This window comes from Natator depressus, chromosome 5 (assembly GCF_965152275.1).
Source record: "Natator depressus isolate rNatDep1 chromosome 5, rNatDep2.hap1, whole genome shotgun sequence".
NCBI classification, from domain to species: Eukaryota; Metazoa; Chordata; order Testudines; family Cheloniidae; genus Natator; species Natator depressus.
Genome location: NC_134238.1, coordinates 51,184,370 through 51,211,929, shown reverse-complemented (window position 1 = coordinate 51,211,929; position 27,560 = coordinate 51,184,370). Strand labels below are relative to the sequence as shown.

Here is a 27,560-nt window from a genome sequence, read left to right as displayed (position 1 = left end):
CAATTTTGGGGGGACCTACAAAAGAAGAGTTATTGGTACCCTACTCATTTTGCTCATTCTTAATTCATTCCCACCCTTTCATAGTTCATCCCACCCCTAATGGATCAAGCCTTAACTACATTAAGGCCAAATTTCAATCTAGGAGCTGCTGAGACACGTGTACAGTGCCCCGGATGCAACATGTGAAAGCTGGGGACCCAGCTTTCTCAACTGAGGAAATCTGGTTATGGAACAAACTTCCAAAGAAGATTAGATGATTCCAGAGTCTAAACATCTTTAAGAAACATTGCAATTTTTTCCTCTTCATAAAAGCCTTTCTACCATTGCAAGAACAGTATTCACAGTGACAACCACTGTACCCAAACACCACCATCCCAAAACAAAATCTCCAAACTAGACACAAACATCATCCTACCAATCAACAAAAATAACTCAATATACCCCAAGAAGAGTTTTAACCCTGAATACGGAGAAGAGTCAAAAATTCCATAAAGTTTGGTAGAGACTTCACTATTGCTATCAGTTTCACATGGAAGGCACTCAAGGTATGCCTACATAGCATTTTAAAGCAGTGAGTCTCAGAGCGTGGGTCTACAGCCTTGGGCTCGCATTATGCCACTAAAAAGAGCTGTGTAGACCTTTGGGCTTGGGCTAGAGCTTGGGGTCTGAAGCCCAGGGACAGAGCTCTATAAGATCAGGACCTATGCTTGTAGAACACCAAGCATTATTGTTCGGTAATAGCGACCATAATGAAATTAAATTTAACATCCTTGTAGGGGGGAAAATACCCAAAGAAACTCACCACAGTAATATTTAGCTTCAAAAAGGGGAACTACACAAAAACAAGGTTTGTTAAAGGGAAAGTAAAAGAAACAGTCACAAGAGTGAAATGCCTGTAAGCTGCATGGAAACTTTAAAAAAAACACCGTAATAGAAGCTCAAACTATATGTATACTCCAAATAACAAAAACAAGCGGGCCAAAAAAATGCCACCATGGCTAAACAACAACATAAAAGAGGCAGTTAGAGACAAAAGACACCCTTTAAAAACTGGAAGTCAAATCTTTTTGAGGAAAAAAAACGAGCATAAACTTTGGCAAGTCCAGTCACCAAAGTGCAAAGTAAGCAATAATGGGAAAAGAAGGAAGGTCCTCTCATGGATCAGTAACTAGTTAAAAGGATCTCACAAACTGGGTGACTGGGCAAGAAAATGGCAGATCAAATTGAATGTTGACAAATGCAAAGTAGTGCATATCGGAAAACATAATCCCAACTATACATACAAAAGGATGGGGTCTAAATTAGCCGTTACACTCAAGAAATAGCTCTTAGAGTCATTGTGGATAGTTCTCTGAACACATCTGCTCAATATGCAGCGGCAGTCAAAAAAGCTAACAGATTGTTAGGAACCATTAGGAAAGAGCTTGATAATAAGACAGAAAATATCATAATGTCATTAGTATGCCCATTCCTTGGGCCCATCTGGTTGCCCCATCTCAAAAAAGATGTATTAGAGTTGGAAAAAGTACAGAGAAGAAAAACAAAAATTATTAGGGGTATTGAACAGCTTTCAGATGAGGAGAGGTTAAAAAGACTGTGACTGCTCAGCTTGGAAAAGACACAACTGAGGGGGGAATACGATAGAGGTCTATAAAATCATGAATGGGGTGGAGAAAGTGAATGTGTTATTTACCCCTTTACGTAACACAGGAACCAGGGGACTCAATGAAATTAATAGGCAGCATGTTTAAATCAAACAGCAGGAAGTACTTCTTCACATAACACACAGTCAATCTGTGGAACTCATTGCCAGCAGGGGTACTGGAACAATTTTTATAGTGGAGGTGCTGAGAGTCATTGAACCAAACTGTAAACCCTGTATATCATTGAAACCACTTCAAGCTAGGAGATGCGGCAGCACCCTTCGTTCCAGCCTATGGTTGCCAGGGGATGTTGTGAAGACCAAAAATATATCTGGGTTCAAAAAAGAATGAGAGAAGTTCATGGAGGATAGGTCCATCAGCTGCTATTAACCAAGATAATCAGAGACACAACCCCCATTCTGGGTGCTCCTAAACCTCTGGCTGCTAGCAGCTGCGACTGGATGAAAGGGGTTGGATCTCTTGATACATTGCCCAGTTCTGTTCACTTCCTGTGAAGCATCTAGCAATGGCCATTGTCAGACTCAGTATGGCTGCTCTTGTGTTCTTAAGCACAATAGGGCCTCCATTCTGACTGAAACTTCTGGGTGCTACCGTAAGACAAATAGTAAAGAATAATAATGGTGAGTGTCTTCATATGAAAATGATGTCCCTGGTGTAGCTTTAAAAAAAGTACATCATTTCTCTTAATATTCTTTATATGGGAGTTACTAAATCTGTTCTAAATCCTACAGTTTTGGTTCTCAGGACATTGTGTGTTGAGGCCCTTTCTTTTAATTTGATTAATAGGAAGGGCAGGGCTAGTCAGTTGCTGCTGCTCACCACAGGCAGGGCAGGGCTAGACTGTTGTTGTTCTCCATCAAACACCCTCCATATGTAAGTAGTATTGCCAACTCCAAACATTCAAAATCATGAATTAGGCCCCAGAACAAGACTATTCACAGTTGTAACAGGAAATTGTTTAAAAAAAAAAAAGTTTTGGAAGGCAACAGGGGTCTGAGTCTGGCCATGCTGAGCAGGGGGTGGGTGGGCTAAGGCTAGTTGTGCTACTCACTGAGAAGTGCTGGGCGGAGGACCAGACAGAGGCTGGCTGTGCTGGGGGCTGAGCAGTGGGGGGTAGGGGCAGAGGCTGGCTGTGCTGGGGGCTGAGCAATGGGGGGGGCAGAGGCTGGCTGAGCAGTGGGGAGGAGGCTGGCTGTGCTGGGGGCTGAGCAGTGGGGGGTAGGGGGCAGAGGTTGGCTGTGCTGGGGGTTGAGCAATGGGGGGGGCAGAGGCTGGCTGAGCAGTGGGACAGAGGCTGGCTGTGCTGGCGGCTGAGCAGTGGGGGGTAGGGGGCAGAGGCTGGCTGTGCTGGCGGCTGAGCAGTGGGGGGTAGGGGGCAGAGGCTGGCTGTGCTGGGGGCTGAGCAATGGGGAGGGCAGAGGCTGGCTGAGCAGTGGGGCAGAGGCTGGCTGTGCTGGGGGCTGAGCAGTGGGCGTAGGGGGCAGAGGCTGGCTGTGCTGGGGGCTGAGCAGTGGGGGGTAGGGGCAGAGGCTGGCTGTGCTGGGGGCTGAGCAGTGGGGGGGGCAGAGGCTGGCTGTGTGGGGGTCTCACTTCCCCCGCTGAACAGCAGGGCCGGGGTAACGCGCCTGCCGCTGGCTGAGCCGTGGGGCAGGTCTCGTTGCCCGGCGCGGCGGCCTGTGGGTGGTAGAGCAGTGGGGGGGGAGGGGGGACGGTTGGTTAGCTGGTCGCGGGGAGAGGGGGCTGAAGCTGCCCGTGTCGCTGGCTGGGCGGCGGGGGGAGGGCCTGAAGCTGCCGGGTGCCGCTGGCTGTGGGGTCCAGTCCGCACTTTCCCTCTCTCCGCAGCGCTCTCCCTCTCCGGCAGCGGCGGAGGGCGGGTGTCGGGCGCACAGAACAGCCAGTTGTTTAAAATCCTTCTAGAACCGTTTCAAATTCCCCCTTGCGCTGGAGAAGGGAGAGGGGAGGGGGAGGAGGAGCCGAGGGGTGGGGGAAGCGGGGAGGAGGAGGGAGCAGCCAGTCCTGGTCTCCGCCTGTCAATCACTGTGTTGTGGGCGTGCCCGAACGTGCAGCCGACCAATGGTGTGTGTGTGTGGCAGTGTCTCCATGGTGACGGGGCTGTTCCTGGGGAGGCTGTGATGGGTTGACAGGTGCGTGACAGTCGGAGCTCTCTGCAGGCATGTACGGCAAAGGCAAGAGCAACAGCAGCGTCCCGTCCGACAGCCAGGCCAGGGAGAAGTGAGTACAGCCCGCCGGACCGCACAGGCGGACTGGGCGGGGGGCGCACACACCCTCACAGACCCTGCACAAAGTAACTTTCCTGCTCGCCGGAGAGGGGGCCGCGCGCACGCTCGCGGAGCTGAGGGGAGCCAGCGGGGAGCCGGAGCGGGGCAGCCAGGGCTTGGGGTGCGGAGGACCCGAGGGTTAGGAGTCGGGTGCACGAGCCCCTCGCTGGCAAGCTGGGGGAAGGGTCCGGGGGGTTGCGAGCTGCTCTCGTTGCTGGGGGGTGGCGGAGGCAGCAGTGTCTGAGTTCCCCGCGCTTGGCAGGGAGGTGGGACAGGAGGCGCCCGAACCCCTCGCCCGTCGCGGGGTGAACGGCAGGTGACGGCTGAGCCCCGCGCATTGTGGGGTGGGGGTGCAGCGCGGGCGGGGGCTGAGCCCCTCGCGTTGGAGGGTGACGGTCTAGGGCAAGGAGCGGAAGGTTGGGGGAGGCTCCCCCTCCCCGTCCCCAAAGGGGGTCTGTGCCGGTGGGAAGTGTTGGACTAACTTTGGTAACAAAGAGTCTAGCCTGTGCTGCTGGGGGGCGCCGCTGTGGGGCTCCCGCTGGGCTGGGAGAGGCAGAAGCTCCCTGTGCTGCCTGCAACTCTGCAGCTCTCAACTTTTTATCAGGACCTAATATCTCCCCCTGTCCTTCCCCGCCAGAGCCCTGATGTGCTCTCCCAGCCTCATCCCTCCCTAGGGTGGGGGCAGGATAGCGGGTTAGTGTGTGTAGGGGAGGAAGGACTGGGGGTGGGTGGGATGTGCATTGTTCCTTGGGAGTGAAACTGGGGCTGTTGTGGGTGGGGAAAAGGGATTAGTGGGGATGTTGTTGTGGTTGGAGGAGAAGGGGAAAAGGAGGTTGTGTAGGAAGAATGCAGAGATATTATGAGGGCCTGTTGGTTTGGGGAAGAAGGGGACATGGTACTGATTTTTTTGTGGGGGGCTTTTGTGTAGTTGTAGGTGTGTGGTGGGATAGTGCCAACAGTACAACCAGTGACAATTAGAAGGATCTCTGTTCTATGGCAGTGGGGCATCCCTTTCCCCTGTATCCCCAACACACATGTTAAAGGGACACCAAGGACTTGAATTTATAAAAACTGACTAATCTTCAAAAATGTTTTTATGAAGCCTCCTTTGAATATCATATCTTGATCTTTTTAAAAACATCCTTTAAAATAAATTGTATAGGTGTATTTCTGTTCACCTGATTATGTTTACAAATATCTTTTAGGGGAGGGAGAAACTGACTGTCTGGGGAAACAGTGAAACTGACTATACACAGCACAACAAATGCACAAAATAAATAAACTGGAAAAATATGGAGAAATAAAGTGACTTGGTTAACTTCGTTCAGTTATAGTACTGTTAGATATTATTGGTAATTATAGTAGGTACAACATGCTTAGACAGAAATGTGACTTTCAAGTTGATGGTGTTCCTTTAAGTTTGCTGTACTTGCAGACTTGGTTTGCATTATTGAGATTTGTGAAGCACAGACAGGAGGTGCTTACTGTGAAGTAGGAGGAAGAGCCCATGTGTGATGGGCTTAGTACAGGAAAGGGGGAGAAGGAAATGTATAGTATGTGGCTTCAATTCTTCTGGCCAGGACCATTCAGTCAGTCTGCTGCAGCCTGTGAAAGCTCAGGATAAAGCCATTGAGGGAGCGAGGGGACCTCCAGCCAGAAAAACTATTTGTATATATCTTGTGCAGAAATCACATTGCACACCACCCCAGAATTGCATTTAACATTAAAATGAATAGTCCAGGCTTGACTGATGAGTTTCCTTCAGGCAGCGTGTCTTGAACCTTCACCTAAAAGTTTTTCTTGTTGCAGCATTTTAGAGGAGCAGCACTTCCTAATTCCAGAGGCTGGCACACACACACACTTCCTAGAGCAGTAGCAGGCCAGGCATCTTTGCTGAGAGACAAAGGAGAGGGAGATGCTTGAAGAGATTTAAAACATTGTTATTGCGTGATGTTTGGGAACTATATGTATAACTTTGAAATAGGGAATTGTACATAGGCGGAGGGAATTGTTGACAAGAAATGAGAATTGCTGGTATGGGGTTTGAGACAGAACTTGAACAGACTAATCAACTGTTGGTGCTTCTTGCAAAAATATTTAGCAAAAAGAGTTAAATTAGCATACATTAGGACAAACATCATTTTGTTAGACTTGTGTAGAGAAACTGTAGAAGAATTTCAGCTGTTTTGTGCCTGGTACTTACCACTGTGTGTCATCTACTTTGAAAATTGCTAAAATCCAACCAACTAATATTATCTTGCTGTTGAATCTGTGAGGGGACCCTCAGATGAATCTGACTTTCAGAATGATGACCTTGTAGATTTAGTTTAGTTTTACTTCCTGTATGGCTTGCATCATGAAGATTTTGCAGTATTGTTTTTTTTTAATCTTAGGGCTGAAACGTTAACATATATATCTTTTTCTCTCTACTTTACTTTTCCTCCAAACTTTTGTACCAATAAGGCAATACTACTTTAACGTGCAGTATCAAAATCCTTAATATTCTATAAGTGAGGCCTGCCAAACTGAGCTATCACCAAGTAATAACTACCCTCCTACGTGAAGTTATGGGGGGCCTGCTAGATGGTGCTATTTGATTTAAATACATTCCATCTCCCATTCATTACAGCTAGCAGCTGGAAATCTGTACTGCTCATGTAAGGATTACCTTATGAATGTACAACATTTCAGGAGGATCGCTTTTAAACCATTGACTGAGTGATTACTACATAGTATTTTTGTTGACTACATTTATGGATGAAAATAATTTAGAATTCAGAAATAAACTTGGCTACTGCTGTGGCATGTCATTATTCACACACACACACACACACACTCTTTTCAGAATTTTTGCACTAGATGTTTTCAAGTTCCTTATCAGTAGAACAAGATGCATTACGAGATATTTTTCCTTCCCTGGGTCTGTAAAATTTTGGTTTTGTCTTTGTTATGGTATTTTCCCCAGAATAGATGTCTGAATCTGGTTCTACTGAGAACATTTGTCATCAGATCAAAAAGAGTATCCCTACAGAGGGAAACCTCTTTCCAACACATGAATGAAATTGTGTTGATTTGAAAACTCTAGGAATAGAAAGGATGTTTGACTCAACTGATGTAAAGTATTTATTTAATCACAGTAGACTGTGACAAATAATTATATTAAAAAGTTAATCACTGTTATAAAAGAGTATAGTTTTGAAACAAGAAATATATGAGTTTGTTGTAATGTTTCCTAAGGAATTCACGATGGTTGTAATACAGCTTTTTTTATACTGAACCCTTTAAAAAAATTGGTGATTGCTGCAGAGGGGTGTCTGTCTCTCCTTGTCTCTCTCACACACACATGTGATCACATACTGTGTTAGAGACCAATATCTGGGAAAGTTTGTAGAATGCAAAATTGTTTAGTTTAACTGTATACTGTCACATCTAGTTATCTATGCTTAAGTATCTAGGAGATTTGTTACTAGCTATGCATTTTAAACATTTTTTCCATGTTAAAATTGGGTTAATATTAAGTATTTCTTAAAATACAGTAGCATGAGTTTACACATTTGGGTCTTGCCTGAGAAAATGAGTGCTGGTGACAGAAATTCTTCACAAGAAGTCTATTAGTGGTGGAGAATTTTTGAAGTGTGGAAAACTGTGCACACCTTTTGTTTTTTAAGAATCAAGTGTCATGGACATATAGACTGATCCCAGTGTCAGGTGTTTTCCTGGAGGTATATCTATATTAAATGCTGCTATCAATATAATTTTTTTATGATTCTTAATTTTTCTTAAGTAAAATAAAGAAAAAATGTTAGGTATGTTTTACAATTTTCAGTCTAATATATCACTTTATAATAGCCCTTGACAGGTTTTCAGTGTCAAGATTATGAGAATTTCCACCTATACTCTCTCTTTGTCTCTCCCACCTGACCTCAGGGGCAAGTCATTCATTTAAAGTATCTTAACAGCAAATCTAAAGTGAACAGATATGAAATATTTTCATCTGAATTTAACTCTGCACCAAACAGGCATAGCACAGTTAAGTAAAACACTAAAAAGGAGGACAGAGTAGCTCTGAAGAACAAAGATTAAAAAGGAAGATGGATGGAAGGAAAATACCCCAGAGAAGCTCCTCCCTCCCCGCCATCCTAGTTAAAGAATGGTAACTTGATTCTGGGGTTAGGCCACCCCACTTGCATAATGGACAGGAAAGTTGTATTCAACATTAGCCCCTCTACTACTTATGCTGTGCCAAGATCTAATAAGGCTCATCTATATTGTGAAAAGGATCTTTAAATTTTTCTCAGCACCCATTTTTGTTGTCTCTTCTGGGCAGAATGTATTTCCCTGACTCCCTCCTCTACATCAGCGGTGGATTAATTCAGAGTTGGCGCCTGAACCTTGTCCCACTGCACTCAGTGACAAAACTCCGTAAATTGATTTCAGTGGGAGCGGGATCAGATTTTTACATTCTGTGTGATTCCTTATATACCTTTACTTACAAGCCACGCTTTTTTTGAGAAAAGTGGAACATTAGAGATTTATTTACATTAGTATTTACAAACATTTAATAAGGAAGAAAAATAGTATAAAAGAACTCATGGGCAAAATTAGATTTAGAAGAGAAACTATTCGGTTCACTTACACACACACAAATAGTTGTCTGTATCTTCAGTAATCTGGATCTTTCAGCAGTTGCTCAGCAAATCTCTAAACCAGGGACTTCAAGGTGCTTTTCCCCCCAGTGGACTGTATGGGTGTGTTGGCAGAGATTGAAAAATTTGTCAGATGCCTGCTAATCAGAGGAGTAAACCTACTGGACAGAGCTAATACAAAAGACGAAAGAGCCAAAATAAATTACCTTACAGATTGATCCTATGCTCATTTAAGTCAAAGGCAAATCTCCCATTGGACTTTAATGGTCTAGGATCAAAAGTCTAATGAAAGCCCTAGGTTTTCTTCCACCCCCAAACTGTAGGTAAGGCAAGAGTGCTTGCATTTCTATTTAGGTGCTGTCCTTGGCCTTCCTCATCTTTAGTATTAGTCTGGCTGGTAGGTGTCTTGCAAATTTGACCTTTGCCAACAGTTGCTTGAAGAGAAATGGGGATTTTTCTTTTTTTCTTCTCTGAACCTGCTTGCTGTTGTGAGGAAGGAGGTCTCCTCTGCTCTGTTCTTCTGGTTTTTGGTTTTTTGGGTCTTTTAGATGAATAGCTACTGTGTCTAGCTTGGTTCAGAATAATTTCCCAAGCAACAATAGAGTGAGTTCCTGTAATTTTCAGTGGTGCCCACAGGATTCTGCACAGAAATTGTGAAACTGACCGGTGATTTCTGTTTCTGACTCTGCTGTTACTAACAAATCTGTGAACAGCAGCAGAAGTTCTGGAGTATTTTGTCTGCAAACTCAGGAAGGCAGAATTACATCAATTCACATTATGAAAATATCTTTGCAACTATAAGGGTTGGAAATGTTATTATTATTATTTTTAAAAAAAATGCTTAGATTTAAAAGAAACTAATAGTTTAGGCCTATCTCACCAGGGCAAATTTCCTACTCATCACTAAGAAGTCAGTGAGTCAGTTTCTCAAGTCCTGAGTTATAGAATATGCTGATATCTAATTCATCTCCAATTCTTTTACTTTTTTGATTTTTCTTTTTGAGAGCTGAAGGCAAAAGCCATTTCCTCTGCCTGAAGTTGACCACTGACTCACTAACAAGTTTTTGAGTTTGGTTCCCTCCTCCCCCGCCATATCTCTTAGCAGATCTTCATGGTAGAACTTTTTATTTCAAAACTATTTGGAATAAATCCTGGAGAGCTGACATCGTGATGATTCCTGCCATCTTAAAATGTTTTTAAGGCTGTAGAGGTCAGTTTTAATTTCTAAATATGAAAACAGAATTGTCAGGTTAATCCAGATTGTTCTGAAAAATCTACTAGAATTGAGTTTACATCTTGATTTGATTCATCAGGTTGAATTGTACAGTATGTGGATGCTGCCTGTAAAAATAAATGTATTGGTTGCAAGAATACTATTATGGGACCCTATGTATAGATTTGCTGCAGTACGCAAGAAATTTTGATAAGGGGGGGCCACATCCAGAATGTTTTGGAAATGACAAAAGTTTTTCATTTGTTTGCCATTGACCCACTATGAGGCAGGTTTGGTGCATCACTGAGCAGGTGCTCTTAAGAAAAGGTTTCAAGTATATGGACATTTCAAACTCTGACTAAATTACCCTAAAGGGGCTGAATTACAATTATAAACCTGATTACACTCTAGATGTAACACAAGTGGTAATAGCAGACATTAGCTGTATCAGGTTGTAGATACATAGGTTCATTCCAGCACAGCACTATAATAAGTGTGTAACTTTAAGCACATGAGTAGTCTTAGGGCTTGGCTACACTTGCAAGTTACAGCGCATTAAAGCAGCCCCAGGCGCCCTAACTCATGACCTGTCCACACTGGCAAGGCACTTAGAGTGCCTGGACTCTGCAGCTGTTAATCCAGCTCCACGCGAAGCATAACGCTTGTTGCGCGTCAGCTGAAATGCCCCAGCGTTAGTGTGAATGAGTTAGTTGCATTACTGCGCTTTGATCGGCCTCTGGAAATGTCCCATAATCCCCTTAAGTCAAGTGGCCACTCTTGTCATTGTTTTGGAATTGGCTGTAGGAATGCGGAAATGCCCTTTCAAAGCTCTGTTTCTGACAGCTGGCATGCTTATCTGCTCTGGGATAAAGCAAACCATTAGGGTGGAATGTTGCTTGCTGTGACTGTGTGAGTGAGAGATGGGGCTGAGGGCGGTCTGAACTTACAAGATAGCATGCTGACACACTCTCAGCACCCCAAAAATCCACTGTCTCTCCCCCCACATACACACAACACACTCCCTGTCACACTCCCCCCACCCCCCACCCCCCGCATTTGAAAAGCACTCTGCAGCCACTTGAACACAGGGATAGCTACCACGATGCACTGCTCTTTGTGGCGTTTCAAGAGCTGCTAATGTGGCCACGCCAGTGCGCTTCCAGCTGAGAGTGTAAACACTCGGCAGCGTTTTCCCTGCTGCGGTCTCCAAAGGCTGGTGTACCTCCCAGTGCTCTACATCTGCAAGTGTAGCCATGCCCTTATTGATTTCAACAGAGCTAAACTTAAGTATATGCTTAAGCGTTTTGCAGGACTAGAGATCTTGTGCTGGAGGAGGGTGGCAAAAGCTAAAGTATAAAAGATCATCTTTCCCTCTTTGCGCTGTTCTCTTCCTCTCCTCCCCCAACAGACCCTAAAAATATGCTCTTTCTGTGTTATTCATCACCATGAGCAATGTGAGATTATGCATTCCAATTTTAAGTTTTTGCATACTGTCTTTAATGTTAAGCAAACCTTTCCTGAAAAAGAGTAATGGCTTACTTCTGGTCCCATTGAGGCCAATTGCAAGTCTCCCATTCATTTTAGTTGAGAGCATGATGGGGCTCCAGTTTAAAAATCTAAACCTTAATGGAGGAAGCAGTCAGTAACTAATGGAAATCAGTGGATATGTTTTAACATTTCTTTTAGCTTAATTCGTTTTAATCTGATGTTAAGAAGTATAACCGCAAAAAGAAATAAGTAGAGGATGGGCAGGTGTATGCATATGTGCACACACAAAAATACATGAGGGTAGCTTACTTGTATATCTGGAACAACAGCTGTAATAAAGCATATTATATATTCCAAGAAGACACAAAAATAATACTCCTAATTGTAAAGCTGATAAATTTTGGTTCTTCTTTAAGTGATTGTGCACGTGGATTCCACTCTTGAATCTCAGGTGTCCCATGCACACGAGATTGGATTCCTTTGGCTAACAGTGACTGTTGGGGCCACACCTGTGTACCCTCATTCCCCCCACGTGAGAGCACTGTTCTCTCTAAGCTGTGTGCGTGCGCGCGTGCACACACATCTAAACCGCGCGCACACGGCAAAACACCGCACGCACAAACATTTGCATAGAAGAAATTTTTTGCGCACAGGGCCTGTCAAAAATTTGAGGGAACATTGCCCAAGAGCATAAAAGATGGAATGGGCCCAACCATTCCTCAGTTCATTCTTAACATCCAGGGCAGCGAGATGCCTGCTTCTCTGTGTATTGTGCTGGTTTAGTGTTGTTATTCTTGTTGCCCGTTGGCGACATACAGGCACACAAATACAAATTCTTATTTTAGTCAGTTTCTGGATTTTAGGCTAGAACACCCCTCCCCCCCCAAACAGGGGCTCTAGCAGTGGCAAAATCTTTGGGATTTAAAACTTGTCTCTCATGGGTTCCAATGCCACTTAATGATCGGCACTCTAGGTGCCTATTTTGTTTAGGAGAAGGACCCATTCCCGAGTGATGTACTGTTGTGTTGAGAGGTACTGGATATTGCTTTGATCGCAAACTTCTTTGAAATTAAATGTGAATATACCCTTCAATTAACATAATTGTCAGGATGAATTAATCAGAACTCCCCCTCCCCCCACACCTAAGTCAAAAGAGGGCTGTGAACTCACCCAGGAGTTTGTACTGAATGGGCAGAGGGCTTTTGCTAAGTATTGTTAATGTTTTGTGTGTGTGAGGAAAAAGGTAGAACACTCAGAAACTGAGAGAGACTAGGAGACAGAGACAGCTGGAAAGAGCAGCTGAAAGCATGGTGTCTGACCCTGGAAGAAACCTGGGGAGGGTGCAGGCTGAAAAACGTGTTCTTGGTGCTGTAAACAAAAGAAGCTGTTTCCTGCTGTTTGATTCCTTTGTACATTCTTTGCAAATAAACAAAACAGCATCAAAGAAATACCTGACTGTAACCAATTTCTGCTCCCAGATGGAATATCCCCAAGGTCCCAAACTTCGACTACCCGCTTAGGTTAAAAAAAAAAAGGTAACAATACTATATGTTGCTTCTTCTCTAAACGGACCCCAGAAGCTAGAGAAACCAGCTTAAAAGTGTTCCTCCTGGAGCTTTCTAGTTAAGCCTCTTCGGACACCAAAAGGTAGGACATAGCTGGACACTAGTCCTGTGGTCATGGATCTCCATGAGAACCCTGGTGAGCTGAGATTCCACCTGAGCTTCTGGGTTACATTGACTGAGAGGCCCCAGTTGTCCGCCTCTGTACCCGCTTTGCTGAGCTGAGGCATAGGTGACTCTCTCGAATGTCAGCTGAGTCTAGGCACAAGACTCATCTCAGACTCAACTATCAAAAGGCAGCCCACATCCTGAGAAGAAAGGTCCCTCTGGCATGCTGGTACTGACTGTTGAGAGTGCTGATGGTATCAATTAAACCTGGGAACTGCATCTCTTTTGGTACTGAACCTTCAACAACTGGAGCCTGGGTACCTGGCACAACTCCCACACTGTGGTCCTCAGTGCCCAGTGCATTGGTACCCAGGGCATATATAGTACGAAGTGGTTTATCTGTGGGCCTGGTATCAGAAGCCCGACCCTTGGGGCACTTCGCTTGATACCGGCTGCTAACTAGACAGGGAGACATTGGTCACTACCCGTTGAGCTGGACGATCTAGCCAGCTTTCTGTCCACCTTATAGTCCATTCATCCGCCCATACTTCTTTAACTTGCTGGCAGAAATACTATGGGAGACCGTATCAAAAGATTTGCTAAAGTCAAGGAATAACCGTCCACTGCTTTCCCCTCATCCACAGAGCCAGTTATCTCGTCATAGAACGCAATTAGATTAGTCAGGCATGACTTGCCCTTGGTGAATCCATGCTGACCGTTCCTGATCACTTTCCTCTCCTCTAAGTGCTTCAAAATTGATTCCTTGAGAACCTGCTCCATGATTTTTCCAGGGACTGAGGTGAGGCTGACTGGCCTATAGTTCCCTGGATCCTCCTCCTTCCCTTTTTTTAAAGATGGGCACTATATTAGCCTTTTTCCAATCATCCGGAACCTCCCCCGATCGCCATGAGTTTTCCAAGATAATGGCCAATGGCTCTGCAATCACATCTGCAGTTCCAATTTCATTCCCTGCCCAATTAGAGCACAACAGAGCCACGGGACTGATGGGATGATCTTTCCTTTTCCTTTTCTTCATCCCCACTGGGGCATTGTAGGGACTCTTCTCCTTGGCTAGCATAGTGGGAGGTAGGAAGAGAATCTATGAATTCCTGTGAAGGAAACTATAAGGAGCAGCAGGAAGCTACCTATGGCTCATAGGGAACATCTGTCCTGGTACATTCCTATGTGTTCCCCCTTTCAGTACCCATACTTGCCTTAGCCCTACTAGATGCCTGGGGATGGGGGTGGGGTGCAGCTATATTCCCTCAAGCCTGCATCATTGGACCCCTCTAGAGATAGATCCTCCTCCTCAAAAAGGGAATATAAATCAACATAGCCAGGTCAGTTAGTGCAGCATCTTATCCTGGAGAGGCAACCTAAAGAAAGTAACAAGGACAACATCTACAAGGGGAAGAACGACTTGTCCCCACTTCAGTCTCCTCTTCCTCTCCCAGAGAGGTTCCTTGATGCCTTCTTCAGTTAGTGAGTTAAAGGCATTCCAGGAATTCATCATGCATATGGCAGAGCCTCTGGAAGTGGTGCAGGAGAAGCCTCACAAGCTCCTGGACATCCTTCTATGCCTGGCAAGCTTGCCATGCCTATAAATGAGGGACTGTTGGACCTTGTGAAAGACCTGTGGCACACTAGCATTAATTCTGGCCACATCCAAGTGAGCTGAGAAGAGATACCAAGTCCCTTCCAAGAAACTTGTGTACTTATTCTCAGCCAATACCAGGATCACCTGTGGTAAGAGCTCCCAAATCTACACCTAGAAAGAAAGTCCCAAAGAGCCTGAACCTGTTCGAAGGCAAAGTCTATTAATCTGCCATCTTCCAGATGCGCATGACTAATTATCAAGTGCTTCTGTACAATACAATTATTTCAGCTGGACAAACTGTCTCAGTTTGTGAATAGGCTATCTCAAGATCACAGAAAGGAGCTAAAAGACCATCATGTCTGAAGGATAGCTGATAGTCCTCAGATCCTTACAGGTTGCACTGGATATGTCCAACATAGCAGCATGTATCTACATTGGTGGCCATGAGAAGATCTTCCGGGGGATTTCCAGGGAGGCTCAAACAACAAATATTAAGGACCTTCCCTTCGAGGGTAATTAACTTTTTAAATTCAAAGATGGATGAGGCCCCCTTTTCCTTAAAGCAGTGTTTCCCAAACTTACAACAGTTGTGTACCCCTTTTGAGACATTTGTTTTACCGGCATACCCCTTCTCTGGTGAAGATACTTTTGGGGGGGATGGTAGCCACATTTTTATAACATGCTTCTAATTCATTTAATTCTGGATTAAATGTTTATTAGAAATAAATACAAAATTATATTACGTACAGTTGAAACAAAAATTTTAATAGAAATAATAGTTACATATAGAAGTAGTACCAGAAATAATTAAAATAATAGAAGCCAATCAACAGTCTGGCAGAACAGCGTGTATATGTGTGTATATATATATATATATATGGTGAATTTGTATCATTCTGAAATTAAAATACGCTCTTTGGTTAGGTTAGTGAAGAAAGCACTAGTTTTAATACTTACTATTTCGGTACTGAAAATTTTTCAGTACAAACCAAACTATTCAGTGCGAGGGATGGAACTGCTTCTGACCAGACACTATCGCGGGGATATCTGTCTCGATGTTTGTGATCTTAAGATGAAGATGGGTCTCCCCGTCAATAAGCTGATTTTGTTTTTTTGTTTTGATGCCAACCAGCGCAGAGAATCCGATCTCGCACAAATACGAGGTGGGAGAAGGCAGAAGATACTTGACAGCTTTGTCCGATAGAGCTGGATATTCAGAGCTAACCCCCAATCAAAATGACATCAGTATATTTTGCTCAAATTTTGTTTTCAGGAAGCTATCTGAAGCCAGCTTCAAGAGCTGTTCTTCTTCTGAACAGAGGTTATTTGGCGATGTTTGAACATTGATGATAAAAGGGTTCCTTATCCGTTCAAAGGTGCTGTCCGGTTCAGGGAAATACTTACGAAGATCTTTCTGCAAGCTTTCCAAATGCTGCTTCATGGTTTGCAACACATCGCTATCAAGTTCATTAGTCGAATTTATTACTAAGTCATGAAGAGATGGAAAGGAATCCAGTTCACGACGACTAAGATGTTTATGCCACTGTTTCAATTTTGTGACCAAGGTGCTCACTTTTTCTTGAACATGGAATATGGATGTGAGTTTCCCTTGCAAGGATAGATTGAGGTTGTTTAAATGAGCAAAGATATGTGCAATATATGCTAGTTTCCATAGTCATTTCCAGTCGTGTATTTGGTCTCGCAGGTTAAAAGTTTCATGTAAAAAAACACTTGCAGTTCTTCTTGCAGCTCAGAGAGGCGAATCAGAACTTTTCCATGCGAAAACCAACGCAGTTCAGTGTGAAATAGGAGTTGTGTGTAATCACTGCCCATCTCATCACAAAGCTGAGAAAACAGCCGGGCGTTCAGAGGGCGGCCTTTCACAAAAGTGATTATTTTCACAGCTTCATCCAGTCAGAGCAGGCTGTGCAGCAGGGACAGAAGGACGGTGAAGAAATTTGGCAGCATGTGACCTCCAGAAGAAGAAAGGGGACCGTCCATATACCAGCAATGCAGATACAGGTAAGCAACCGTTTTCATGTTCTCTCCACAGGTACTAATGTGGAGAGTGGACTAGATGATACATCTGAGGGAAGGGAACAGACGGAGACTCCACCGATTGGAAGGCATGAGATGCACTGTCCTAGGGATGAGGGTTCCACGACCACCGCTCCCAAGAGAAGGAAGCGGGTGGTGGTGGTCGGGGACTCTCTCCTCAGGGGGACTGAGTTATCTATTTGCCGCCCCCACCAGGAAAACCGAGAAGTCTGCTGCTTGCTAGGAGCTAGGATTCACGATGTGATGGAGAGACTACTGAGACTCATCAAGCCCTTGGATCGCTACCCCTTCCTGCTTATCCACGTGGGCACCAATGATACTGCCAAGAATGACCTTGATTAGATCACTGCAGACTACATGGCTCTGGGAAGAAGGATAAAGGAGTTTGAGGCACAAGTGGTGTTCTCATCCATCCTCCCCATGGAAGGAAAAGGCCTGGGTAGAGACCGTCGAATCATGGAAGTCAACTAACAGCTATGCAGGTGGTGTCGGAGAGAAGGCTTTGGATTCCAAGAAGGAGGAGTGCTAGGCAGAGACGGGCTCTACCTAACGAAGAGAGGGAAGAGCATCTTTGCAAGCAGGCTGGCTAACCTAGTGAGGAGGGCTTTAAACTAGGTTCACTGGGAGAAGGAGACCAAAACCCTGAGGTAAGTGGGGACGTGGGATACCGGGAGGAAGCATGAGCAGGAGAGCGCAAGAGGGGAGGGCTCCTGCCTCATACTAAGAAAGCAGGACAAACAGCAAGTTATCTCAAGTGCCTATACATAAATGCAAGAAGCCTGGGGAACAAGCAGGGAGAACTGGAAGTCCTGGCACAGTCAAGGAATTATGATGTGATTAGAATAACAGAGACTTGGTGGGATAACATCACATGACTAGAGTACTGTCATGGATGGATATAAACTGTTCAGGAAGGACAGGCAGGGCAGAAAAGCTGGGGGAGTTACATTGTATGTAAGAGAGCAGTATGACTGCTCAGAGCTTGGGTATGAAACTGCAGAAAAAACGAGTGTCTGTGGATTAAGTTTAGAAGTGTGAGCAACAAGGGTGATGTCGTGGTGGGAGTCTGCTATAGACCACTGGACCAGGGGGATGAGGTGGACAAGGCTTTCTTCCAGCAACTAACAGAAGTTACTAGATCGCAGGCCCTGGTTCTCACGGGAGACTTCAATCACCCTGATATCTGCTGGGAGAGCAATACAGCGGTGCACAGACAATCCAGGAAGTTTTTGGAAACTGTAGGGGACAATTTCCTGGTGCAAGTGCTGGAGGAACCAACTAGGGGCAGAGCTCTTCTTGACCAGCTGCTCACAAACCAGGAAGAATTAGTAGGGGAAGAAAACGGGGATGGGAACCTGGGAGACAGTGATCATGAGATGGTCGAGTTCAGGATCCTGACACAAGGAAGAAAGGAGAGCAGCAGAATACGGACCCTGGACTTCAGAAAAGCAAACTTTGACTCTCTCAGGGAACTGATGGCAGGATCCCCTGGGAGAATAACATGAGGGGAAAAGGAGTCCAGGAGAGCTGGCTGTATTTTAAAGAATCCTTATTGAGGTTACAGGAACAAACCATCCCGATGTGTAGAAAGAATAGTAAATATAGCAGGCGACCAGCTTGCTGATCCTTGCTGATCTTAAACACAAAAAAGAAGCTTATAAGAAGTGGAAGATTGGACAAATGACCAATAAAGAGTATAAAAATATTGCTTGGGCATGCAGGAGTGAAATCAGGAAGGCCAAATCACACCTGGAGTTGCAGCTAGCAAGAGATGTTAAGAGTAACAAGAAGGGTTTCTTCAGGTATGTTAGCAACAAGAAGAAAGTCAAGGAAAGTGTGGGCCCCTTACTGAATGAGGGAGGCAACCTAGTGACAGAGGATGTGGAAAAAGCTAATGTACTCAATGGTTTTTTTGCCTCTGTCTTCACGAACAAGGTCAGCTCCCAGACTACTGCACTGGGCAGCACAGCATGGGGAGGAGGTGACCAGCCCTATGTGGAGAAAGAAGTGGTTCGGGTCTATTTAGAAAAGCTGGACGAGCACAAGTCCATGGGGCCGGATGCGCTGCATCCGAGAGTGCAAAAGGAGTTGGCGGATGTGATTGCAGAGCAATTGGCCATTATCTTGGAAAACTCATGGTGATCGGGGGAGGTCCCGGATGACTGGAAAAAGGCTCATGTAGTGCCCACCTTTAAAAAAGGGAGGAAGAGGATCCAGGGAACTACAGGCCAGTCAGCCTCACCTCAGTCCCTGGAAAAATCATGGAGCAGGTCCTCAAGGAATCAATTCTGAAGCACTTAGAGGAGAGGAAAGTGATCAGGAACAGTCAGCATGGATTCACCAAGGGCAATTCATGCCTGACTAATCTAATTATGTTCTATGACGAGATAACTGGCTCTGTGGATGACGGGAAAGCAGTGGACATGTTATTCTTTGACTTTAGCAAAGCTTTTGACACGGTCTCCCACAGTATTCTTGCCAGCAAGTTAAAGAAGTATGGGCGGATGAATGGACTATAAGGTGGATAGAAAGCTGGCTAGATTGTCGGGCTCAACGGGTAGTGATTAATGGCTCCATGTCTAGTTGGCAGCCGGTATCAAGTGGAGTGCCCCAAGGGTTGGTGCTGGGGCCGGTTTTGTTCAATATTTTCATTAACGATCTGGAGTATGACGTGGATTGCATCCTCAGCAAGTTTGCAGATCACACTAAGCTGGGAGGAGCGGTAGATACGCTGGAGGGTAGGGACAGGATACAGAGGGACCTAGACAAATTAGAGAATTGGGCCAAAAGAAATCTGATGAAGTTCAACAAGGACAAGTGCAGAGTCCTGCACTTAGGACGGAAGAATCCCATGCACCGCTACAGCCTAGGAACCGAATGGCTATGCAGCAGTTCTGCAGAAAGAGACCTAGGGGTTACAGTGGATGAGAAGCTGGATATGAGTCAACAGTGTGCCATTGTTGCCAAGAAGGCCAATGGCATTTTGGGATGTATAAGTAGGGGCATTGCCAGCAGATTGAGGGACGTGATCGTTCCCCTCTATTCGACACTGGTGAGGCCTCATCTGGAGTACTGTGTCCAGTTTTGGGCCCCACACTACAAGAAGGATGTGGAAAAATTGGAAAACATCCAGCGGAGGGCAATAAAAATGATTAGGGGACTGGAACACATGATTTATGAGGAGAGGCTGAGGGAACTGGGATTGTTTAGTCTGCGGAAGAGAAGAATGAGGGGGGATTTGATAGCTGCTTTCAACTACCTGAAAGGGGGTTCCAAAGAGGATGGATCTAATCTGTTCTCAGTGGTAGCAGGTGACAGAACGAGGAGTAATGGTCTCAAGTTGCAGTGGGGTAGGTTTAGGTTGGATATTAGGAAAAACTTTTTCACTAGGAGGGTGGTGAAGCACTGGAATGGGCTACCTAGGGAAGTGGTGGAATCTCCTTCCTGAGAAGTTTTTAAGGTCAGGCTTGACAAAGCCCTGGCTGGGATGATTTAGTTGGGGATTGGTCCTGCTTTGAGCAGGGGGTTGGACTAGATGACTTCCTGAGGTCCCTTCCACCCCTGATATTCTGTGATTCTATGATACTTGCTTTAGATCTGCCTGCATGTTCTGAGTGGCGAGTGCTTCCCTGTGAGTGCAACAATGAGTTGATTTTGCTTCTGGTGCAACAGCTTGAATATGTGCAACAACTCCTTTCTTCGAACCAATCATGGCTCTGCTGCCATCTGTGCTTATTCCAACACAACGACTCCAATCCAAGTCATTGTTTTTGAAAAGTCATCAGTAACTTTAAAAATAGCTTCTCCAGTTGTATGTGTTGGTATAGGCTGGCAGAACAAAATATCATCGTGTACTTCATTATTCAGCTCGTATCTGACAAACAACAAAAGATTAGCTAAATTCAAAGTATCAGTGGATTCATCTGCTTGCAGTGCATAGTGGCCACTCTTTCGTACTCTTGACAATAATTGCTGCTTTACTTTTTCAGCCATATCTGTGATTCTGTGATGAAAGGTGTTATTTGAGAGGGGGACACGGTCTATGGCTTTGCTAGCCTTGTCTCCAGTCATCACTTGCACCATTACTTCGACTGCAGGTTTTACTAACGTCTTGCCAATCACTTCAGCAGCTCCGGACTTTGCAATTATATGAAGCTACCAAAGCTTTCATATTTTCACCTCCCGTCACATTACGAATTGTTTTCTGGAACTTTTGGAGATCTTTTTGCTTATTTTCGAAGAACTCTACAGGTTTTCTTTCGTATTCTTTATGTTTGCTATCAAAATAGCGTTTTAGGTTGGATGGTTTCATACTTTCATTTGTGAGAGTCTCGTAACAAATCACACATAGTGGAACAGGCTCCACCTTATCGCCAGTTCACGAAAATCCTAGTTTAAGATATTCTTCCACATATTTGCGGACTTTTTTTTGTTTTCTTTGCAGCTGATACGCTCAATAAACTTACAGATGGTTCACATGGTTCACTAATTTTGTCGTCACAATTGTCTGATGTAGCCATATCACTGCATTTTTTGGCATAATTATCACTAACATTCGTATTTCCTTCATAATTTTCTTTTGTACGTTTCAAACTTCCCGTTTTTAGCCAGCGATCCATTGTAAATGGGTTTAACGAAAACAAAAGAGAGAAATTTTGTATATTAATACACACCAAGTATGTACTTGCTACGATCTGTAGATTACTATGAGTAGTTATTCACTTTGATCTTTTATCCCTCAGTATGACTTCTGTGCATGCCACAAAGGCAAGTGTATTGCCCAAGCCGCGGTAACGCGCACGTGTGGTTTGCATCGGCTCTTCTGTGCTATTAGATGTTACTGAACACGTTATCATATTAGTTACAGTGTAAATCTGTGCGTATTTCTACTGTACAAGTGTACACCATTCTTATATATTAAATTTTAGTGAATTTTTTTCTGCTGCTAAAAAAAAATTATGATAAAGTAAAATAAAAAATTCTGCCACGTACCCCTTGAAACCCTTTCGCGTACCACCAGGGGTACATGTATCACTTTGGGAAACACTGCCTTAAAGGACTCTAAGATGGCTCTGTTCTCTAGACCTCAATGTTGCAACCCCAAGAAGAAAGCAAAAAAGACAGAGTTCTTTCAGGCAGCTTTGTTCTGCCCAGTGCTGCTACCAGCCTCTAAAGATTTCAGAGCCTCTGAAAAAGAAGTAGAGATTTCAGCAACAACAAACCTCTGCCTTTATTATTATTATTTATTATTTATCTGTGTAATACCATAGTGTCTAGGAGCCCTAGTCAAGAAACAGGACTCCATTGTGCTAGTCACTAGACAAACATGGAACAAAAAGTTTTCTGCTCTAAAGAGCTTACAATCTAAATAAACTGCACGTTTGATGCCAGTGTCAAGAGTCTGGCAAAACCTCCAGAGAGTTTCTTCCTTTCGGCCCCCCTGTTTGGGAAATTTCCTTTTATCATTTTTGGGAAGTTTGGACTCATATCACCTTGAACCAGTGGGTTGATGAAATTGTAAACAAGAGGTATTCTGTCCAATTCCAGTCCCTTTCTACCTCCTTCCCCTTTTCCCTGCTCCTTTGCAGGGACCCTTCTCAGGAGATATAGTTAAAATAAGAAGTGGACTCCTTTCTACAACTTGGAGCAGTGGAGAAGGTGCCCTTAGAGTTCAGGCAAAGGGGTTTTTATTTTCATTATTTTCTCATCCCAAAGAATAAAGGGGTTTTGTGTCCCATTCTGGACTTCTAAAATCTCCACAAATTCCTCCATTGTTTTAAACTCAGAATGATGACTCTAGCCTTCATAATTTCCTCATTAGATTCTCAAGACAGGTTTACAGCTCTCGACCTGCAAGATGCCCATTTTTGTACATGTGTTCATCTGGCCCACAGGCAATACCTCAAATTCCTGTAGGAACATTCCCTACCAGTAGAAGATCATATCCTTTGGTCTTTCCACAGCACCAAGAGTATTCACTAATTACTTGGGAGTCATTGCAACTCATCTAAGGAGACAAGGAATTCAAGAATTCTGGCTGATTCAAGGAAGATCACCCCAACAGGTGACCAACTTGATCCAAGTAACCTTAAAGCTCTTCGCCTCACTGGGCCTCAAAGTCAACAGAGAAAAATCCGTACTTCGACTCAAAGCATAGAGTTCATAGGAGCAGGATTAGATTCCATGTCAGTGGGAGCTTACCTGCCACAGGAAAGATTCCAGTTGATGATAAACCTCACCAACCAACTTCAAGCTCACCCAAAGATATTAGTGGGATCATGCCTTCGAGACTTCTGTCACATAGAGACACAAGAATTGGAAGTGGAAGGGACCTTCTGGGTAATTGGTAGCAGGGAACTGGATCACAAAAAATCCCATTATATAATCCTGTTAATAAATTTATCAAGCTCCATCTTAAAACTCGTTAGGTTGTTAGCCCCTGCTATTCCTGTTGGACACATGGCTTCACGCATCTACATGACACAGTTTGCCAGACGCACCTATGCTCCATGCAAGGATAGTTTGAAATCAGTGTATCTGGCAGGCAGACACTGCATGGACATGCTGGTCATGGCCTGATAAGAAGTCCTCTCCTTGGGATGCAAGGCATTTTACTGTTACAATCCAAATGCTCACAGACAACACCAAGCTTTGCATTATGTCAACAGATAAGGAAGGAGCAGCAAGATCATCTCTGCTCTGTGAGGAGGCTTTTTGGCTTTGGAGTTGGTGCATTCCAAATCAAACCACCACTGCCAGTGGCTCTGCTCCTTCCTGGTCTTCAGAACACTATGGCAGATCAACCCAGCAGGCAGTCCTCAGACATCCACAAATGGTCTGTCAAAGTGGGGATTCCCAGAAATGGACCTGTTTGCTGTAGACCAGAACAACAAATTTCAGTTATTTTGTTCAAAGGGAGATTTGAGCCCAGGCTTCCTGACAGACACTTTTCTCATCCCCTGGTCACTAGGACCAAAGTATGCCTTGCACTCATCCCCATGATACCAAGGGTTATGAGGAAACTGAAACAATTTGCAGGACCAATGATTACAAAAGCCCCTGCATGCTTTAGGCAGTTCTGGTATTCAGATCTGATGAACCTTACATCCTGTCACTTTATCTGCCTTATCCAACATAGTCTCACAGAACAGCAGGCAGATCCTACATCTGGAGCAAGCTTTGTTACATCTGACAGCCTAGAAGCTGACTGGATAAAGTCCACTGAAAGAAGCAGTACTGCTAAAGTTCAGAATGTTCTGCTTTAAAGCAGGAAGCCCTCAACCAGACTGATTTATAAAGTTAAATGGGAGAGGTTTTCTATTTGGTCATCTCAGCACCAGCTGTCTCCCATCACCCTTTCAGCAATATAGGACTACATATTAGCCCTGAAACAGTCTGGAGTTTCTAACAGCTCCATAAGATTCCATGTAGCAGCAATATCTGCATATAGCCACGTAGCGCCTCCAGCTCTGGTTCAGACACAGAGTATATCCGTTCATAAGGCACCTTTGTCCTGGGTTGGAGATCTGTTGGGCAGTCATAGTTTCTGCATGGGGGTAGTAAGTCTGCATTCTTCTTCTCACATACATCCAGGTAGCTGTGGTACTTGTCAGGGAAGCTAAGGTTCTGGCCTAGAGTCACTTCCATCTGGCTAGCCACCACCATACAGGATTCTGCTTCTGAGGGTCTCCACCCATCCTGAGTGCAGGTCACTTGAGGATTGGTTGCTTCATTGGAGGCATGCTTTCTGACAGTATTTGGAGGGAAAAGCTAGTGCTCATCCAACACCAAGAGATAAATGGGTCATGCAGCTCTGCTTGGAATCCCAAGAATTATCGGGAAGAATGGAAAGTGGATCACATCAAAGCATATTGTTTCTTGGTGCTCTTCCACTACTGCCATTAAGGGGATAGTCTCTTGAGTCACTGGACCTGACGATAGGGGTGACCCATCAGTCATCTCCATCAGGTCCAGTGTGGGTTTCGGCTAAATGGGGATCTGGAGTGTTTTGGTTGACTCAACATCTATAAATTTGGCAGCAGCCCCAAAGTCTGTCATTTCTAGTTGATGGGGATCTGCTGTGCCTGCCCCAAGACCTACAAACCCAGTAGCAACAGGAAATGTGAGGAGACACCATGGTTCCCAAGTCAGGTTTTACTTGAGAGTGGGAGCGTGGTTCCAGAGTATGGAGCTCTGATGGTGCCCAGGGTGTACCCCCTATTGGGCCTGGGATGATGTTTCCCTGAGTTCTTCTGAGCTGGGCAGGAGGCCACAGTAAAACAGAGGTTCAGCTGTAGTCGACTCTTTTTCTCTCTTCCAGGGTCAGATGTTGGCAACTCAAGTTGACCTGCATGGCTTCAGGACTCGATAAGTTTAGGCCTTTGTGTGGAGGGTGGGCGTGGGGGTGTCAGGCTACATCCCCTTTCCTCCTTCTGCTCGTGCAGCTCAGAGTCGATGAGGGTGAGGTCAATAAAGGCACCTAGGCGGGTGGGGTTTTGATGCAATCTAGCTCATCTTTCACCTCATCATTGAGCCCCCCCCCCCCCCCCCCGCAGAACTGGTAAAGCTGGCTGCTCAGTCCATTCATCATCAGCCATGAGCTGTTGGAAATGGGCGGAGTAGGAGGTGGCCGCCCCTTGCCTTTGGCGAAGCTTCTGGAGGGCAGCATCTGCAAAGCAGACACAATACAGGTCACCAACCATGGTTGCAAAGGCTTGCAGGGAGGCATCCCAGTTGGAGAGCACCTCACTTGTTCTGCACCAGCAGGGGGAGGCCCAATTGAGTGCTTCACTGGAGAGCAGGCTGACTACTAGCGCCACCATAGTCTGGTCTGTGGGGTATGCTTGGGGGAGGAGCAGTAAGAGCAGCCTGCATTGGTTCAGAAAACCCTGGAATTTTCAATGATGCCCATTGAACTGTTCAAGCAATGGCACCATGGGGGCTGGTGCAGGTGATGCATGGTTTGTGTGGGTACATAGTGTCACAACTTCTCCTTGTGAGTGTATGAGCTGCTTGTTTAGGGTCCATGCTTTGGCAGTGAGCAGTACCACCTGAGCCTACAACTGGACTAGTTGATCATGCAGTATCTGTGCTTTGAGAGCACACTGAGTAGTGTGGGTCTGTAGTGCGATATTCTCTGCCTGCAGGTGGGTGACTTGGTCTTCGGGGAGCCATTGGTTGGAGGGCAGCCTGTCCCTTCCATTGTCTGTGGAGGGGTGGATGGATTTGGGAGGGGGGAAAAGGTGGTCTGAGCAAACTGTCATGACAGGGACATGGGTGATCAGACCTAGTGGTTGGAGCAAGAGGAGGCCAGATCAGGTATTGGGAGGTCAGAGTCTCAGATAGGCCAGAGGGCCGACTGAGGTTCAGGCGTTAGAAGGCATACCGTATCAGATTATCAGGAGATTGGGTTTGGGTGCCAGGTTACAGACAGCAATTGAAGAACAAAATTGAGAACAAACCAGGATTGGAAGCCGGAGTCTCAGGTCTGTCACAAGCAGAGTCTGGAGAAAAGACAGACAGGCAATCTGTGGTGTTGCTCAGTTTCCCGTCATGGCTTCCTGGTTTAAGTACTGGTAGTGGCCAATCAGTGGGCCGTGAAGGGCCACCACTCGTGTCCTGCTGGATGATACTTCCTGCTGAGCCCAGCCTTACAGGGTCCTCTCATTGGAGCCCAGCCTAAATCTCCAGTGGTGATGCAGAAGAGGCATCAGCAGCCTAGAACACCCCATGGCCTTAGGTTCCAGCTCTGCAGGTTATTACACCAAGAGTGCAATCTATGTACATAAAATTGCAAGGAACATAAAATAAAATTGAAAGGAAATTTTTAAGCTGATTAAAGGAAATGGATTGCTTGATGCATAATTAACCCATGGAACCCTCTGCAGCCATATATCATTAAGGATAAGAGTTTAGTAAGATTGTAAGAAGGATAGCATGTTTATATGGAGAATGAAGAGTGTTTATATAAATATTATAAACCATTTGTATGTAACATAAACCACTAGCTAATGGGAACTAGAGGACACTTCATTTATAGCATTTATGGTATCATTAAAGGATTTCTTGCACCGTCTTCTGAAGCATCTGCTACTGGGCATTGATGAAGACAGGAGACTGGAGTAGAAGGACCTCTAGTGTAATTCTGCATGGCAATTCTTATGTACCCTGTAGAATCAAGTCTGAAACACCGTTATATTCATCCACACGATGTGTCTTCTATTGTTTTAAACTGGTCATTTAATCCAGTGGCACAAAAACTTCTTTCCTGTGGGCCTGACTCTTATGGGATTATGCAGTGTTGTAGCGGTGTCAGTCCAGGATATTGAAGAGCTACAGTTACAGTAAGTTAAGTAATTATTCTTTATACACTTTAATAAACAACAGTATCTTCAAATTCTGCATTCTAGCAATTCTTTTAAATGCTCATTTCTATAGTGTTTGGTTTCCCAAAGCCGTTAATCAATTCCTAATCCCTTGAGACTATGGTGACTTCTAGTTTTATGATAGCAGTCTCTTTTTCTATTAAGGGTGCATTTTGGACTTTTTTGTCTTATGTAATAGAAGTCCAATACATTATATGTTTTCCAAATGATATCAACTCTAGTTTAATGAGATAAGATTTAAGAAAAGGATTAATTTTAGTAGTGGTGTCTTCTCAGAAACCCACAAATGGGTCATGCTATTCCTAGAGTATTTAGAGAAGAATACCAAGAGGAACCAAGCCTCAATCACTCTGAGAGCAAGCTCAGTGTCCAATAAAAAATAAACAATTTTGGTTAAGTCAATTTGTGCTGTAAAAAGACTTAATGTTTTAACCTATCTGACCTAAAATAGCTAGATTCCTTTATCTCTCAAAATATCGGCCAGAGATACCAGCACGTAGTCTGTAAATGATATTCATGTTGGCTGAGAACAACTTTGTTGCTGTTCTATCACTTCCTAT

General features: G+C 44.7%; 1 protein-coding gene across 2 annotated transcripts in view; it reads left to right on the top strand.

The window, feature by feature from the left end:
- The first annotated feature begins 3,754 nt into the window (after window positions 1–3,754).
- Window positions 3,755–27,560, top strand: part of SSBP2 (single stranded DNA binding protein 2) — a 271,926-nt gene continuing 248,120 nt past the window's right edge. For both annotated transcript variants that reach the window (XM_074952804.1, XM_074952803.1), the window contains exon 1: window positions 3,755–3,896. In XM_074952804.1, coding sequence (XP_074808905.1) covers window positions 3,838–3,896 — 59 coding nt within the window. In that variant the 5' untranslated portion in view covers window positions 3,755–3,837. The remainder of the gene's footprint in view (window positions 3,897–27,560) is intronic.